At 37.5% G+C, this 18,368-nt stretch overlaps 1 protein-coding gene and 1 long non-coding RNA gene across 17 annotated transcripts in view; both read left to right on the forward strand.

Annotated features, from left to right (window-relative positions):
- The window catches only part of ripor1 (RHO family interacting cell polarization regulator 1), a 69,735-nt gene that overhangs the window by 50,372 nt on the left and 995 nt on the right, over positions 1 to 18,368 (forward strand). For 4 of the 16 annotated variants that reach the window (XM_083552633.1, XM_083552632.1, XM_083552640.1 and 1 more), the window contains exons 7-21: positions 3,200 to 3,349; positions 4,802 to 4,865; positions 5,016 to 5,059; positions 6,182 to 6,307; positions 8,750 to 8,898; positions 9,537 to 9,660; positions 11,548 to 12,492; positions 13,643 to 13,773; positions 15,395 to 15,545; positions 15,867 to 16,002; positions 16,217 to 16,378; positions 16,704 to 16,862; positions 17,138 to 17,334; positions 17,786 to 17,869; positions 18,175 to 18,265. In XM_083552633.1, the coding sequence (XP_083408759.1) occupies positions 3,200 to 3,349; positions 4,802 to 4,865; positions 5,016 to 5,059; positions 6,182 to 6,307; positions 8,750 to 8,898; positions 9,537 to 9,660; positions 11,548 to 12,492; positions 13,643 to 13,773; positions 15,395 to 15,545; positions 15,867 to 16,002; positions 16,217 to 16,378; positions 16,704 to 16,862; positions 17,138 to 17,334; positions 17,786 to 17,869; positions 18,175 to 18,265 (2,713 nt within the window). Of the gene's footprint in view, positions 1 to 3,199; positions 3,350 to 4,801; positions 4,866 to 5,015; positions 5,060 to 6,181; positions 6,308 to 8,749; positions 8,899 to 9,536; positions 9,667 to 11,547; positions 12,493 to 13,642; positions 13,774 to 15,394; positions 15,546 to 15,866; positions 16,003 to 16,216; positions 16,391 to 16,703; positions 16,863 to 17,137; positions 17,335 to 17,785; positions 17,870 to 18,174; positions 18,266 to 18,368 lie in introns of all 16 variants that reach the window. The other 12 variants (XM_083552629.1, XM_083552628.1, XM_083552638.1 and 9 more) reach the window with 3 other exon arrangements.
- On the forward strand, positions 6,317 to 8,496 carry LOC310732362. The gene is made up of 2 exons (XR_014535462.1): positions 6,317 to 7,754; positions 7,953 to 8,496. It is a non-coding gene; the product is annotated as an uncharacterized lncRNA (long non-coding RNA).

The following is an 18,368-nucleotide window of genomic DNA, read 5'->3' on the forward strand; positions in this document are numbered from 1 at the left end:
GTGCATTACTCAGTTGAGTAAAGCTTTTTAAGCTACACAGCTTGTTTACTCTTTTCTTGCTCAGGGAAACATTTAAGTGACTTTTGAGCCTGTTCTAAATGGTGGTTTGTGTTTGTGAACATATGCATGCCTTATTAGGACTCGTAGCTTTCTGTGTACGTGTTTGTCTCTGGTAATCCTCTGGATTGTTTCTGCATTGTGAGTATGTACACATGCACACATCAACTCGCCTATTAACTCTCTTTGTACGTATATGTGTGTGTGTGTGTGTGTGTGTGTGTGTGTGTGTGTGTGTGTGTGTGTGTGTGTGTGTAAATGTGTAAAAGCCTTTAATCTCACTTCCTCTCAATACCAATCATGTGCAAGTCTTATCAGAACCACTTCATGTAGTAACTTTTTAATGGCCCACTAGAATGGAATCCCAGTCATTAGACTGACTGGAAAAACAGAAAAATGACAAAAGACATTCATGCTATAGTATTTTCTTCTAACAGCTCACTAATTTCTTTTCCTTGGTGTTCAAAATGTTAGATTATTTGTGATTAGTTTGGAAACTCAGATTTATGGACAAAATTGGTAAGCTGTGGATACAGCCTGAGTGGTCTAAAAACTTTAGAGACATTGCACATTAGCAAGATTATTAGATAGAATTGGTGCTTTCCTTTTTAAAACTAAATAAGCAGACATGATGACTGTTAGTTACCAAGGTAAAGGGTATTAGGGTAGGTGTAAGGTTAGATTTACCCCAGCTACAGCAATACATCAAATCAGAGATTCAACCAAAACACTTATAGTCGAAATGCTGTTTGGAGCTGTAATGTAATGTAATGCAACCAAGTTCATAACTTTAGTATGTTAGTAAATTGAGTTAAAAGCTCTCTCTTGTGGAAAGATAGAAGAAATTAAATTTTGTACTAAAAGTAACTGGATATCAGATTCACACTAAACACATGCAATTATTTATGAAAACATTAACATTTGCTAATATTAAGACAAATGGCATTAGGAGGCATATGTTATTTCAGAAGGGCTAAAGGTCACTTTTTCAAGAAATTTGGGTAATACTGTTGTACAGTTACAGGAAAACTGGTGTTGTGCATTCAGAAGTGCAACATTTGAACATGTTTTTATATTTGACCAAATATCCACAAAATAATAGAAATATTCAACAGTTTCTTGTGTCGTACTTTTTCCTTTTGTTACTGAGATTCGTTTATAGTTAACTTTGTTAATAATTATTTCAGGGGAAAGTTCCTCAAAAGGATAATGCGTCATGTGTATATAACGTTTACTGTCCTGAATGAAGAGCAGACTAAAAGACTGCTGCCTCACCCTTTGCTTTTAAAAACTCCATGTGACCTAAAACACACCTATATATCTACACACACACACACACACACACACACACACACACACACACACACACACACACACACACACACACACACACACACACACATATATGCACTTCTCTGTTTCCTTATTTATTTATAATGGGGTGCCATAAACTGTTGGTGCCACTACTTTCCACATCTATTTTAAACACTGATTTGAAAGATAAGACTCATACTGCCCTTAGTGACTGAAGTAATCTTACAAGGACACACATCTCCTCCCTTCACACACTTCATGCCTGACTTCACCTGATGAAGTGCATCTGGATCAACTCAAATTAGTGGTTGGTTACTATTGCTTGTGTCTGTAATATTACATTATGAGAACATCAGTGTCATGAGCGAGTGTACTGATTATATATGAAGAGTTTCTTGTCTGAGTCACTGACTTGTGGCTTAGTAGTTTTGCCAAAGGCACTGGAGACAGCCCAATACCACATTAATTATGTATATTAGAGATAATACAATCAGTAGAGTAATAAAGTAAATACACTTTGTATTATGTGTTTGAGAGAGACATATTTTTCTACTTTAATAAGGTTAATCACCTACTGCAGTGCCATTTTTTCTTTGTTCTATGTGCATTCACACTCATCATTGCTCCTAATCAGGTCGAATTAAGTTTACTTCCAAGTGCGGAATCTATTAACTTATGATAAATTTTTCGTGGGAATGCTTTCAGCTTAATTCTTTCATAATTTATTGTAGTTCCTCCAATTTATTTCAAATATTCAACATAACAAAGAGGATACAAGTCACAGTTTGATATGTGAGATGGGTAGTGTCGCACCAGAGTGTCCAGATGTCTAGAGGCGATCAGTCACATTTTTATGTTCTGTATATGCTGGCTAACAGATCTAGGGCCATTGATCTGCCATATATAAATACACTGTTTATTTATTCATATTGGCTTACAAAGTGTTTCCCTGCCAGCACAAGCCTGTCAGTGTCGGTTTGCACATCTGGCCATGTGATATTTTATGTTAAAACAACTTCAAAACAACATTCAAATGCATATTTATCGTTGGCATTTGCATCGAATTGCAAATAGTGTGGTTAAGCTCAGGCTAATATGTAAATTCGCATGAGTACTAGTTCAGCAGTGACACAGGATTAGCTAATGTTGAACCTAGCTAATTACCACCGTTGTCTTTCATTAATACGTATATTTTAAGTCTTATGTTGGATAATATTGTAAAAACGTTATTGTATTAAGTGACATGAGGCTTATTGTTTTAAATACACCAGTTGCTAACATATTTATTAACACTGGCTAATACCTGAACATGATCCACATGAATAGCAAACAAAATTTGTTTTCAATTTATTTCAAACTTTAGCTTTTGCTGTAAGAATATTGTATATTGGAACTATTGGATATTGGTGTAATACGTCTAAAACATATTGGACCTTATTAATAGGGTATGTGAGAATCAGTGCCAGATCTCTATTTATTTATCTATAAGCTATAACAAAACTTTCCACTCGTGGCTAAATAAAGGACTTGTTTTCTTCATGTTTGACCTGTATGGATATGTTGACATTTTTCTTTTCTTTTTTTTTTTTGAAGATTCATTTTAGATATTTTTAGGCAGCATATAGTCTAGGTATATTTACTAAAGCGATTTTTCAGCAAACACTTTTTGCAACTTTATCTAAATTGAGCTGTTCCTCAATGTTACTTTACCAATTAGTTAATTACTTCGAGAGCAGTACAGATTCTAGAGTCATAATCTGTAAGGCTGAATAAATCCACACACAACTTTTGATGCTAGTCTGCGTTGCTTGTGTTTGTCTGTGTATAGATTGACGAGCTGTATGAAGCATACTGTATGCAGCGAAAGCTGCAGGATGGTGCCAATAAGATGGTAAAAGCATTCACGGCTTCTACAGGTAGCAGAGAAGCCCGAGAGAGTCTGTCAGAGGCCAACAAGGGCTTCAAAGAATACACAGAGGTGAGTTCCATTCAAATAAGCATACAGTATGTGAGACTGAGATTCTGTCGTTAGTAACACATAGTAGCTAATGTTAAGTGTAGTCTGGCTCTTACTGTGGCTTGGTTTGAATACAAATGTCTGCTTCCGGCTTAATATTTGAAAACAGCATAATGACTACACGAAGATTAACCTGAATCAAATTAAACATATCATAACCTGCCTGTAGCTATCTGTGGTTTCTCAGCCACCTGTATCTAACCAAATGTTGTTAGAATGCAATTATGTTTTTAGCACAACAGTAGCCATGTCATGTACATCCTACTTATTAAACAAAAGTGTCTTGTTGGTTTACTTTGTATATCTGCATTTAGAGACTTTCCTCATTTTTTTAGCACAGTGTGTATTAATCATCCTCTTGCCTTCAGTGGGGGTGTCCACAACACTGGTGTCGGTTCGATATTTTTTGTTTTGTATTTCCAGATTGCTTCTCAAACAAGCAGTGGATTTGATAAATCCTGCCAATACAGCTGTACCAATAACACATTGTGTCACTGCTGTACTGATAATGATCCAAAACCCCAATAATACCTGGCTAGTGGTGCACTGATGGTGGACACTGATATATTTGAGCTATTCTATAATTGAAAGGGTGTCAAGGCATCTCTTATATGCCTAAAGTGTCCACTCTTAACGTCTATACTGGTCATAATTGTCGATTAGGTAGACTTGGAATGGATGTTTTTTTCACATTGTCAGCTAAAACCCTCACCACATTATCAGGACATCAGGACTGGTTCCACATTAAATAAACAAAAACTCAGTCCGAAATGTGTTATTCTGATATTCAGAAATAGAACCTTAAAATATTTAATATGAAATATTTTATAATATTTAATCTATTAATATTAGTATTACACTTGAAATGTTAGTGTATTTCATATGTTCATCATCTTGCTGTAATGCAGTATGCAATCAAGCTGACAGAATTCACACCTTTGTGCCAAAAACGTGTGATCCATTTAGATCAAATGAGTGTTGTCTGAACCCATACTTCAGATGAACAGATTAGGCATAGGAAAAATCTGACCTTTCAAACAAGGCATTTCCAAGGTGCAAGACAATGCATTTATTGTCTTTGTTATTTGTAAATATTTATAAATGTAATTAAAAATTTGCAATTAAAAATATCCCGGATTTTTAACTGTGGTTAAAGGCTACTGGAGCCCACTGTATACACATATTAAGCATTGCATATGTAATAAACTGGATGCTCTCTATGTAGAATTAATTTAGACAATTAGTGGAGATCACTAATTACATTTTGAATATAAGCATCACTTTGAAAACTTTTCCAAACTTGTGTTTTCTTGCTTTTTTCTGCTTTGTTGCATTATTTTTTTTGCCATGTTGTTGTTGTTGTTTTTTTTATCTCTTAAATTCTCTGAGATTTCTGTAAATGTGCCTCTACAGAACATGTGCATGCTGGAGAGTGAGATAGAAAATCAGCTCGGAGAATTCCACGTCAAAATGAAAGGTATGAAATGTTTAGTGTTTTGTTTGCCTTTTCTTGCTTGGACTTGTTAAAGAATAGACATAGACTGGTTGTTTCTCAACAAAACCGATCTTTTATTTAATATAAAATCTGTTTAAATACACATGCATAATCATGTTTCCTCTGTTGCAGGTCTGGCTGGCTTTGCACGCCTCTGTGCTGGAGACCAATATGAGGTCATCTTTCGTTTCTTTTTTTCTATTCTTATTTGGAAAATGCATATATGTACAAAGAAGCAGCCCACTGAGATCATTTCCATGTCCTTCTCTCTCTCCCTCTTATATATTGTCAAAAATATTGGGTCACATCACCTTTCCTGCTATATGTGGTTCTTTTCCAATCTGTTACCACAAAGCTGGAGGCTCTCGTATTGTATGGGACGTCTTTAGATGCGCTATAATAGAATTTTGCATTCACTTGAACTAGGAAACCCAAACCTGTTCCAGCATGGCGATGCCCCTGTGCACAAAGTGAGCTCCTTGAAGATCTGGTTTACATGCTTTGGAGAGGCAGATCTTGAGTGGCCTGCTGTAGAGCACAAATATCCATAAGCATGCTCCAAAATCTGGTTAAACAAATTCCCAAAAAAGTGGAGGAAATTGGGACTAAATGTGGAAAGCAATGCGCAAAAATCACATAAAAATCACATACCAAACTTATGACCAGGTGACCCAATACATAAAGAGAGAGAGAGAGAGAGAGAGAGAGAGAGAGAGAGAGAGAGAGAGAGAGAGAGAGAGAGAGAGAGAGATGGAAATTATCTCAGTTGGCTGCTTCTTTGTGCTTGGCCTTTTATTTCTGGAGGTTAAGGCAAATTAAAGAAGGATGTAGGCTGCACTGTCACTAATTAAAATGCACATGGCTTGATATTGACAAGTCTTGATTGATGAGCTCATCAACTGAGTCAGTCAGCACATCAGTCTGTTTAGCATGACAGCATGGGGAGGGGGAGAAAGGAAACCGAGACTTGGACAGATAGAGTGATGGAAGACAGAGGTGGGAGGCTGTTATTTGAAGAGGTGAGACTCCTCTGTCCATATGGCAGTAGGTAAAAGATAACATTCCCAAACACGCTCAAGACTCATGATGAAGAGATTATACAACAGTCTCAACAGTATCTTTGTTATGGGAAGCTTAGTAGTTAAATCTCAGCGCTGCCAAGATGCCACTTGAGCAAGCTCCCTAACTCTTAAATGCAATAAATTTTTTAAATCTGTTTTTGCTCTCTGCTTTTTTAAAGGCATGCAAGCTTAGATGTGTGTGTAAAGCTGTATCCTGTATGTATCTGTCCCACACAGATCTTTATGAGATATGGTCGACAGCGCTGGAAGTTGCGGGGTCGGATTGAGATGAACGGAAAGCAAGTGTGGGACAGTGAGGAGATGGTCTTCCTCCCTCTTATCACTGAGTTCCTTTCAATAAAGGTACAATCTGTCCATATGCATTCCACATTCAAACTTACTGGCACATAGAGCTTGAAGCTAAAATGGGTGGCACATATGCTGTGAATTAAACATATGGGGACATTAAATGATGTGTGATATTTTCTAGCAGAACATGGGTGTAAAAAAATTTGTTAAAAGTAGTAGCGCCTCTTCCTCTGCAGAAAAGAAACACAGAGCCTCTTGCTGTTATGTTTAATATGGTTGGACACTTACTCAAACATATTAGCCATTATCGGAAGAGGCTTTCTGCATACATTTATTCAGTATGATTGATGAGCATGAGACTGAAGCGGTGCTATATCAACAAGGTACATTTAAAAACTTGGATCATTCATAAAACTTGCCCATTCTGAATCCAGCATTTTCTTAAAATTCTTTGTTGCTGAAATAAAGCTTCAGTGATAGCATCACGTGACGTATGGGTCAGCAGTATTGAAGTGTATAACTCTTTTTCCTCACCAGTCAGAGTGCTCAGTAGTGTCGAGTTCGAATAATCTGCGAAGGCAGCCAGTGCCTAAATGGTACAGATTTTCTGTGAATACTTGTGAAAAAAAAAACTAATAGAAGTTTCATTTTCTGATTGCTGCCTGTTGATATGATTATAATTATATAGGGGCATTGGTTTCCTGACTGGCATTCAACCAAATTAGGTATTGTGTTATTCATAATATGATTAACACAGTGTACCTTAACTGATCTACAGTGTCTTGTCATGCTTTTCATCCGAGCGGACAAATTATTAAATTAACGCTTATTGTTCACGGTGAAACCAAACTATTTACTTGCTCCTGTTCTTTCATTTCCATCTAATTTATTCAAGTGTGTCTGTGGTACAGATAACCATCCATTTTTACTGAGCAATCAGATTTTTGCTCAGTAAAAATGGATGACTGCTTAGTTAAATGTGAAACAGTTTCTACAATTGATTGAAAATTTTAATTACATTGAAAAATGTTTATAATCCAATCACTTGCACTTATTTTCCTGATGGATACCTGGCACATTCTCTTGGTCTCTTTTCTTCTGTTTTCCCTCGCACGCACTCTTTCACACACACTGCGCAGTCACATCTGTCTGTAAAGTCTTGTAGCAGCCCAGTGTGAGCAGCTGGACTTTCACTTGTTTTTCTTCTTCAGTGGTTGCATGACCCACACAGGAAAGAAGCACAAAGTTCCCTCAGATGCTCCAGATAAAGGGTGAGAGAGTGAGACAGTGAGACAGAGCAGTCAGTGACAAATAGGAAGGGGAGGGCTTTGCAGAAGGGATATTAAAAAACAGAAATTAAAAAATGTATCTGATGTTTTTCCAAACAATGTCTAGACTGACCCGAGTGTCTCATTCTACAGTAGCTCATAAAGGCACATTCACTTCTGCTTCATTTAAGTTAGTTCTCTTCAATTCTGTCATGTCTGTCTTCTTTGTCCAGGTTATTTGAGCAGGTTTACTTGCCACATTTAAACCTGGGTACAGACGTTTGCTACCAAACATATATTTTTTGCCAACTCCTGCTGCTTCAAAATAATTAAATAATTATTTTCAAGTTAAGTCAAGTCAAGTTTATTTCTATAGCGCTTTTTACAACAGACATTGTCTCAAAGCAGCTTTACAGAAATCAACAGTCAAGGTGAACGTTGTGCATTTATCCCTGATGCACACAATCTGACTGTGGCAAAGAAAAACTCCCTTAGATGAGGAAGAAACCTTAAGAGGAACCAGACTCAAAATGGGAACTCATCCTCATTTGGGTTATTGTATCATAGTATCAATTATCATATTGCTATAGAGTCTAGTTCTTGTCTAATAAAACAGGAATAAGTAACAAGAAAGAAGAGAAAGCATAAGAGGAAGAGAGACAGGATTGCTTGACTTTTGTACTGATGAGCACATGCTCAACCCAAGTTTATATTCATTAGGTCTCATCCACCAATTGGGGCATTTCCAAACATGGCATTATTATGTGTCATCTAATTTACTTTTTATAGTATGGATAATAATTTTAATTTTATACTATTTTACATATACCATAATTATACCACAAATGGGTATCCGGAGACACTGTATAATATCTATTTACTGTAATAGTATAGAAACTTTTCTGGAGTAATGAACATCTTTTCAATTGATCCCCTTAATGAGTGATTTGATAATAGTGGTGAAGAGCATTAGGACTGGAAAGCTAACATGGCAATGTTTATTATAACATTATCATGATGCCTTTGCTCTGACTTTTTGCGGACACTGTGTACCATAGTCCATAGTAATCTGAAGCTATCAATCTTTTCCATGCCTGATAATGATGTCATCTTTAAATAGTTGTAGCTTTGGTTAGTTTGTGCTGTGTATCCAGTGACCCAGTAAGTCTTTCTGATGATGTGATTTGTGTCCCCAGTACATAAGAACTAAATAACATATTACTTACAGGTAACTGAGCTGAAAAGTCTGGCTAATCATGTGGTGGTGGGAAATGTCTCTTGTGAGACCAAAGACCTGTTTGCTGCTCTGCCACAGACCGTAGCTGTGGACATTAATGACCTAGGAACCATCAAACTAAGCCTTGAAGTTACATGGAAGTATGTATATCTTATGTTATTAAAGGAGTTATTTGAACAAAAAAAACAAGAAGGTTATTGTGGTTAAAAAGGCTTGCAAAGTCAAAAACCTAATCATTGCACAAATTGTTAGAATAATTTTTCTGAACACAAACTTTTTTTATTGTGGGATTTTACCTCAAAATAAATTTTACAAAAGTCCTTTTAATTCAGTTTAGGTTTTGGACATAAACCTAAGAATACATACACCTTAAAATTCATCTGAACCTTAATAGATTTTGTACGTCGCTTTAGATAGGGACGTCTGCTAAATGCCGCAAAGGTAAATGTAAATAAGAGTCCCTTTGCTTCTCTTCTTGTATTCAAAGCTAATTTTGCAATAAGGAAGAAATGCATATTTTGCTTTTCCATTTCTGGATTTTATCTAAATTGGATCTAAAATTGGTTACATATTTGATGAGACAAATCGAAAATCTGTCCAAAACATAAAAAATCCATGTGAAGTTTTTTTTTCATATTCAAAGCAGAATTTAAACCAAGGAATTAAAGGATGGATGGATTAAAACATTTAAATTTGTACACATTTTCGTTGAAGGTTTTATTTGAAAAAAAAAAAAATCAATTTATATATACCTAAATGTTTTTTCTATCTATTACAGTCCATTCGACAAAGATGACCAGGCTACCACAGCAAGCACAGTGAGCAAGGCTCCTACAGTAAATAAACGCTTCTCCACCTATAGCCCTCCAGATACACCATCTCTTCGAGAACAGGCATTCTACGTGAGTGTAAGACTCCTCATGATGTATTACCAACTGAGCTTCTCTATATGTGGATGCAACATGTGTTGTGCTTATCTTTATTTAATATTCAGTGGATTGTTTTTTTTTTTTTTTGTAAATCTATAATTTATCCTTTAATTGAATAATTTTTTATGCTGCTGTAAAATAATACCTCATGGGATCAATAAAGTCTAGCAATCTGCTTATCTACGCTTTAAACACATGGCTTTTCAGTTAGAGAGTTAGGCATCTGTTTAATATTTAATGCACTGCATCAAATTTATGATGCAGACCTACTTGTCTAGTCTTCTACGCATAAATCAGGCTACAAAGGAATCGGTCAGTTCACTTTTAGTGTGTTTAAAGCAGTATATCGTGGACTTATACTTTTTTTAACACCTTATTTTCCACCCTAGCTCTATTTAGCACTTCACTGATGATGAAATATACAGTTCTTAGTTTTGTAAAAAGGTTGCCCACAAATAGGTAGGGTTACTGCTGGAATAGGAAATGGATTACGAGTTAGTCAATTCTCAGTGTGTTTTCGTCATGCTACGATACAGTCCATCCCAAGAAGTTTGCATTCAAAGCAGTGCTGGTCCCTTCTGGACGTGTTTCGGGACGCACTGGCCGAGAAACTTTCTCAGACGCATAGCTGTGGGGATGTCTCCTCCATCAACTTTGGACTGTCTCGTTTACCCTCCCACGTAAGTGCTGCTACTTGCTAGCAGCGATTAACCAGTAGAAATAGTGCCGTAGTTTTGCAGGTAGTGCCTTGTAGTTCTGTGTGGCTTTGGCTCACTTTGTTCAGCGGGTTCTCTAGGCGGTGGCAGTTTAACAGCTTTGAGAACTCATGAATGCAGTGTTTGTGTATTCAGTGAAGCTTTGTAGATCTGTGTAGTTGTAGTTAAGTAAACTAGAGCTCTTTAGCAAATAGTCAAATAGTAGTAGAGTGTCTTGGCTTGTATACCAGAACACACACACTCACACACTCACACACACACACACACACACACACACACACACACACACACACACACACACACGTGTGCACACAAAATAACATTCACACGATCTAAACTTGCATCCAGTGAATGTCATATGTTTTATTTTGTGAGGGTGACAGAGTGGCTGCAGCAGAAGTTAATTAGAGGCAGTGTGTTAGGTGTCTGGGCTTGACGCCAGCCTCCAGTCAGCCTGACTTGAATACTGGGAAAATGATCACACTAATGGGTGACAACAGAGGCCATTCTCTCTTATGCGTCCATCACATAGTTGCTCTTTATTTTTCTTTCGTCTTTTGCCTCTCTGCTCATTCCAGTAAACTGAAATTAATTAGAACAGACAGCATCCATCTGAAGCACATCAGTGCTGTTATATTTTTTCCTCATATGCTTTTTTGTTTGACTTTTTCTTCTCATTTCTTTTCCTTTTATGTAAAAATATTTGGAAGAAAGCATTTATTAAAGGAATGCTCAAGTTTATTCATGTCTACTCTTAATCCATAGCATTTGTAGTGCATTTGTGATTACTTTTTGTAAATTTGAAATGTGTAAAATTATCAAATGTAACAGTATGCAGCCTCAAGTTTAACTGAACAAACGGATGGATTTTAACCAGCAAGATGTTCAAGAATTTGTGAAATATTTATGAAACAGTGTTTCAGGCTAATGTGTATTGTCTAATCCAACAACTACCTTTAGGCCTCTGCTTTAAGTGAGTTTCAGGTTATATTTTTTGTTTTGGTTTTAGTACAGTGAAACATCTTGCACCTATGCTGTAGTAATCACAAACACGATACAGATACATGCGATAGAGGTTGATCCGTTTATTTGTTTTTACTGTTTTTCATTTGTCATTTTCTTTTTCCCTCCTTCCTCTGTGTAGAACATGTTAAAGCGGCAAGAGGAATTAGAGAACGGTACAGCGTGGTCGAACTCCTCTGAATCCTCAGACGATTCATCGAGCCCTCAGCTATCCCAGGGTCTTCGTCATGCCAACAAGAATCTGGTGCAGCCTGAGTTGCAGGCCGCTGCTCCTGCCATTGACATCTCCTTCACACCCCGCCAATCATCCACCTCTACGCCCACCCGGCTGGCCAATCAGAAAGAGGAAGATGAGGAGGAGGAGGAGCAAGACGAGGAAGTTCAGACAACTCCAATCGCAGTGGCCACAGAAGCTGCTGGCACGCAAGTTGTGCCCAATGGCCACGCTCGTTACTTGCGCTCTCTCAGTCATATCAGTGAGAGCAGTGTGGATGCCACCTTCAATGAGAGGCCTGTTGGGGAACCGTTGGACCCAAGTTTAGTAGAGGATGTGCCCCTGAGGGCTGAGCCATGCTTAGTCATTCCTGAGCCACAAGCTGACCATCACAATGTTGATCTAGTCACGTTGAAAACATCCAGCTCTGACACCACAGCCCCTATAGCACAGGGTGTCTCTGATTCTGCTGCTGAATGTGACAAGTCTACAACACAACTGGACTCTGATTTCTGCACCAGTAGTATGGAGGACTCTAACTGTGCCTCTGTTAATACAGAGGCCTCAGTGCAGCAAAATAATGCTCTAAACTCCAGAACTGGTGACATAAAACACACCCAAGACACACAGAACCTGCTTAAGACACGCACTGGGTCTGTAAATGAGAAGTCAGGGACTGAAGAAGATTTTTTGTCAGTAGATAACAGAAAGATGGAGGACAATGAGGCAAAAGACAGCGACCTGAACGAGGCCTTCATCGCTCTTCTTTCTTCTCTAGATGACTACAGGGGTCAGTTTCCAGAGTTGCAGGTCCTGGAGCAAGAGCTCCGCCTGCTGGAGGAGGCTCTCACTGTGAGTTAACAGTCTGCTATACTAGTGCATATTCTAACATTGAACATTCTTCAAATATATGTTTTAAGAAACACATGAGATCGAAGCATGGTTCTGGAGTTCGGGGGTTTCAATCCTCTATGTGTGTGTGTGTGTGTGTGTGTGTGTGTGTGTGTGTGTGTGTGTGTGTTTTCAGTGGCTTATACTGTTTCCTCTCACAACCTAAAAACATAGCAATTGGTTACGCTAAATTGCCCTAATAGTTTTGTGACTGTGTGTGTGTGTGTGTGTGTGTGTGTGTGTGTGTGTGTGTGTGTGTGTGTGTGTGTGTTGTGTCCTGCGATGGACCACTTCCCATGCACAGTGTATCCTGTGTTTACAGGATATGTTCTGGATCCATGGCACGCCTACCCAAGATAAATGAAAGATGAATCAATGAATGAATATATAAGACTCAAAAGGCTCTTAATGCTGATGTCTCTTTTAAAGCTGCATTATAAATCTATTAATCTTTACAATGCTAAGGCCAAACCATTTCTCAAACACTTTGTACTTACACATTATAGTTATAAGTTATTTTCTTGACTTTTTTTTTTAACAGGCGTCAGTGATAGTCAGTGCACACGCTTCCATTTTGCTATCAAATTTGATTTAAAGTGTTTCTGTAAGAATAATATTTGTTGCTATCTGTGTGCTCATTGACGCCAGTGTGTTATACCGAGAAGAAAGATGAAAGAGGATATGAAAGTATTTTCTGACCCAAGAGACCAGGTTGCCACCCTTCCTGCTCCCAACCCACAGCATGAGAATGTGTTTGTCTGTATTAGATTTCTGATGGTAAATTTGTAAACCGGTCGAAATCCCTTGCTTATGGGGATAATGATTACCATTTTTCACCTGGGAGAGAGTATATTGATGTTTGTTAAGTGCACAAGCTTGTCAGAAATCTTTATAAGAAAATATATACGAAAATTGTTTGGTGTCCATGTGCACAACTAAACATTTTTGATTTGCCAATGTCTCTATTCGCCAGTACCTAAATATTTTAGCTAAAAAAATTTATGGGCAGACAGAATTATATAATTGTGGTTGTGTGTGTGTGTGTGTGTGTGTGTGTGTGTGTGTGTGTGTGTGTGTGTGTGTGTGTGTGTGTGTGTGTGTGTGTGAGTAGGGTCAAAGTCGAAGTCGAGCCTCCAGTGTGAGCTTGACAGTGGAAACTGCTCTTGAAAGCTTCAGTTTCCTCAACACATCAGATTTGGATGATGATGAAGAAGACGGCGAGAGGTCAAGCATAACAGACAGGTCAGGGCTTCTGAAAAGTTCTGCAAGAAAAAACTAAAATTATTGATCATTTCTATTGCTAAGAAATTCAACATACATTAGGGTAATGAAATACTGCCATCTGGTGGCAGGACAAAAACTGCACATTGTGTCTGAAGCATTTTTTTGTATTTTAAACATTCAGCAAATAGAAACAAATTTCTGTAGTTTATTCTTCAAATTATAACCAGTAAAATGTCTCCATGCCTGGTTTCAAACATTAATTATTTTATATATTTAAAAAATTATAATAATTTCAATGACTTTTTAAGAATATCTTTAATGTTTCCAAAGTTCAAAACAAATGTTTGCTAAAAGTCACTGTAGAAATATTTTGTAAAAAGTCACAATTTATCACAGTAAAATCAGGAACATTTTAAAAATGTGTTTCCTGTGGTATCAGAAAAATACAGCATTTAAAAAACAAACAAACTACATATCATTAAAACTATATGAACGCAGTATGCTAAATGAAGTCTGGATTTAAGTGTACGAAGATTTTAAATTGAACTTAATTTCGTTTGTATTAAACGTTAGTTTTTAAATATTATTTTTGTTTAGATTTTAGTTCGAACTTAATTTTGTTTGTATTAAACATGTTAGTTTTGTAAATATTATTCTCTCTCATTCACTGCTACAGTTCTGTATTCTCATGTCACCACTCGGCCTGCTTACAGGTTTAAATTTGCAATAATAAGTTTCAATTCATGAAACTGACTGAGCTCGGATTGATTATAAATCAGTCTCTCAGATAAGACCTGCTCACTTTGAGGATCAGAAAACTCACCCTAATAATGTTATTTTCTATGTGAGTGTGAGACATAGAGTGACGAATTTAGTGACAGCAGATGAGCAGTGATATTTGAATAGTAATTTTCTGAATTCTGCGCAAGGTTTTTAGGACACGTTTCAGTGACAAATCCAAATATTTGGTTTGAATGTTGTGCGTATGAGCCAATGTTTCTTTAGCTTTAGTTGCTACTTGCCATTATTACGTGTTTAAGCCCTTGCTACAAGTGACAAACTACTATTGTGAACGGTAAATCGAACCAAATATGTGATAAACTATAAACGTGAGAGTAATATCATGCCCTGGATGGAATGTATGGCTCAGTACACACAGTCTCACCTCCTGTAAGGGTATGCAGTTAAACTGACTATCTAGAGAGGAGAGACTGAGTGCTTACTGCAATACAGAGACACATTTCGCTAAAGTGATTTACAGGTTGTTCTTGAAAAGGGGGACACACAAAACAAAAACTATAGAATGAAACTCCCACTAAGTCCCATCTCCTACACCCTCACCCTCCCTCCCTCTGTGATCTATGATTGTTGTGTTCTAAATGTTATTCATGCTATTATTAGTAGCGTAGTAGTAGTATTATGGCTATATGCACTGTTAAAGCCATTTTATGTGGCCTTCTTTACATTTTGAATGCTTTGGAAATATTGTACTCTAATGCTAACAAAAAATAAATTAGACTGATGTGTGTGTGTGTGTGTGTGTGTGTGTGTGTGTGTGTGTGTGTGTGTGTGTGTGTGTGTGTATGTGTGTATGTGTGTGTATGTGTGTGTATGTGTGTGTGTATGTGTGTGTGTACAGCTCTCAGCCAGTAGCAGGTGGCAGTGTGGTAGCGGAAGAAGGTTGTACACAGAACAGCTGGGACACTCCCTGTGTTCCTCTCAGCACTGGCCACCGAGCACTCAATGAAACTTTGCTCATACATCTAAAGAACTGCTCCACCCAGCTGCTGGTGAGTCCATATGAGCAAACCTAATGCAGACTCTGCATTGTGCACTTAGGAGCCACTGTCTATAGGAGCCACTGTCTAGCAGAAGCAATCAGATAAAAACCAGCAGAGAAATCAGGTTCTCTGTGTGACTTGTTGCATGCTTAGAGATACAGTGTAATTCTAAATAAAGAATTATATTTGAAAAATAAATACAACCATTATTATTCAATGAAATACGTATGATTTGTTCTGCCTATTAGGAAAATATATATACTTGTTTTTGGATTCTATGTTTATATGAGTTTTGAGTTGTATGAAGAGCTGTGTGTGATGTCTGTGCAGAGGCTGGGTACATTTGGGCCACTGCGTTGTGGAGAAATGTACGCTCTGGATCGGTTGCTCCGGGAGACTCGGGTAATGGAGCTCATTCGTCTGGCTGTCAAGGATACAGTGAGGAGTGACAGCCAACCTGAGGAAGGTTAGCTGTCCAAAAAACAATGTTGGGGAAAAAGATGTAGTTTTTGGTCAAATGCATGTTTAAATTGTTAATGTAACGGTTTTCTTTAATCCACAATAAAGAAATCTAAAGAGCAGTAATAGATCAGTTATTTGAAATTGAATATGATGATTTAATTTTGGGCTCATATTAATTTTTTACTAATTCTCTTTTGGTGACGTGTGTTTGGGAACAGCCGTTCCACAGTTAGAGCAGTGCCAGGGGGCTGTGTTGCTATGGAGGCGTTGTACGACTGGCGCTGGTGTATTCAGCACCTCCACAGAGACCTTCCTGCAGACTCTGAACAACATGTACACAAGCAGAATTCCAGAGCGAGGAGCCAGCCTTTCAGACACAGGTGTGTGTGCGGGTGGGTTTACTTGCTTCATCAAGTGTTCATAATAAATCACCAGGCGAGTGCTTCCAAATTAAAATATCTTGGCAGTGAAATGTTTAGATTAGCCAATTTGTGTGGAGGGAGTTCAGTTTATTTGCTTACAATTAACGCAAAGGGCATTTATGCCTCACTCCTTCACACCATATATATTTATATATATATATATATATATATATATATATATATATATATATATATATATATATATATATATATATATATCCAAAGGGGCTTTTAATGTATAGAATATGATGCCAATACCCAACATGTCGCTTTCTTCTGTTAGTATTTATGCATCTGGTGGAAAAGATTTTGGAGAAAAAGCTGCCCAGGCGATGTGGAAGTACAGCAAAAGAGATTGTTACAGTTTTTCAGTTCTGGAGCTACCTAGAGGCAGAGGGTGTGAACGAACTGGAGACGCACATCACCGAGCTGGCTGAGGAGGGTATGTTTTATAACTGTTTTCTCCCCAGTGTATGATCAACTTATTGAAGGTGCAGTCTGGTTCACTTGCTGCTTTGTCTTTAACCTGATTTAGCAGCAGTGAAGAGGCCATTAGAAAACAATTTAGCTTACTTTGAATTTACATGTTTGCCACGCCCATCCTCTCATTATCACATCATTTGTGACTTGTCTTTCTTTTTTCCCCTCCCTTCTGCCTCTAATCTCCTCTCATGAACCCTACGATCCACCTCCTCCCCCGTCTGGTTTTGGCTACAGTCTGGTTGGTGCAGTGTCTGCAGTCTGCTGATCAAGATGTGCTGCTGAAAGCCCTCAAAAAGCCCCCGGAGTGCAGTCTGAAGCGTGAGGGCCTGCGTGCCATTAGCCTACTGCTCAGGGACCCACGGGGGAAGGTGTGCAGCAGTGCCAGTTCTCTGTTACGCAGCCTTGCAGAGCAGCCACGCCACAGAGAGAGGGTACGCCAAGGGAATGGACCATTTTTGACTTAAACGTGTGAACGTAAAGGTTACAAGGACTTAATTATGGCTAAAGGTTATTTCTAATACAATAAATACATTAGCAAGTGAAAATGTCTTAAATATGGGTAAAAAAAGGGCACTTTATTTATTTATTTAATTTAATTTTTTCCATTTAAAGTATTTTATCATTATTGATAGCAAAACTACAAATAAAACTAATATAATAATAAAAGGAAATATAAAAATATGTCTTGTTTTGTCTTTAAGAACTGAACTAGTTGCCAATATATAACTCACCTTATTTTCTATAGTGCAAGCATCATGAAATATTTTGTAATATATACATAAGCTTTAAAAAACCCCACAGAGGTTTATGTTGTCCCCTGCTTGCTACACCACCAGTGTGTTACTTTTGTAAAACTGTATGTTCACTGAATCTCTTTGTCAGGCTCTTGTGAGTTGTCTGGAGCTGCTGGAGGATGAAAGTGTTGAGACCCGTGTGTGTGGCTGTAAAGCACTCGCATGTCTAAAGGTTAGCTTCTTGATCTTTTCAGTAATTGTTTTGCATGTTCACATTAGATCAAAAGTTATTTTAATTTGGCATATATAGGGTAAATCTGATATTTGGTGGTTGCTTGTTTTCGAATTATTAAGCTTTAGATTAAACCGCTTTTAAATCAAGAATGCAATCAAATTGGTAGATTTTGAAATGGAAATAAAATTGTGATTTGTATACAAAGACTTTCCTGTTCAGAAAATGGACATTGTATTCATACATTTTTGGTATATGTAATTGATACAAAAAAAAAAATGATGTATGCGGTATTTGTATGATAGGCTAAAGAGAGCATTGAGCAGCTGGTATACCTGTGCCGGACAGACAAGGAGGATGTAAGAGATGCCGCCAAACAAGCTCTGCTCGTGCTGGGTAAGTCAGAACATCAATAGATAAGAATGCAATACGGATTAAAAAACGGGTGCAGAAAAAAAAGCACCCGATAAAAAGACTTCAGATAATGGATTTCGACTTT

The sequence above is a fragment of the Silurus aristotelis genome (genome assembly GCF_946808225.1).
Source record: "Silurus aristotelis genome assembly, chromosome: 10".
NCBI classification, from domain to species: Eukaryota; Metazoa; Chordata; class Actinopteri; order Siluriformes; family Siluridae; genus Silurus; species Silurus aristotelis.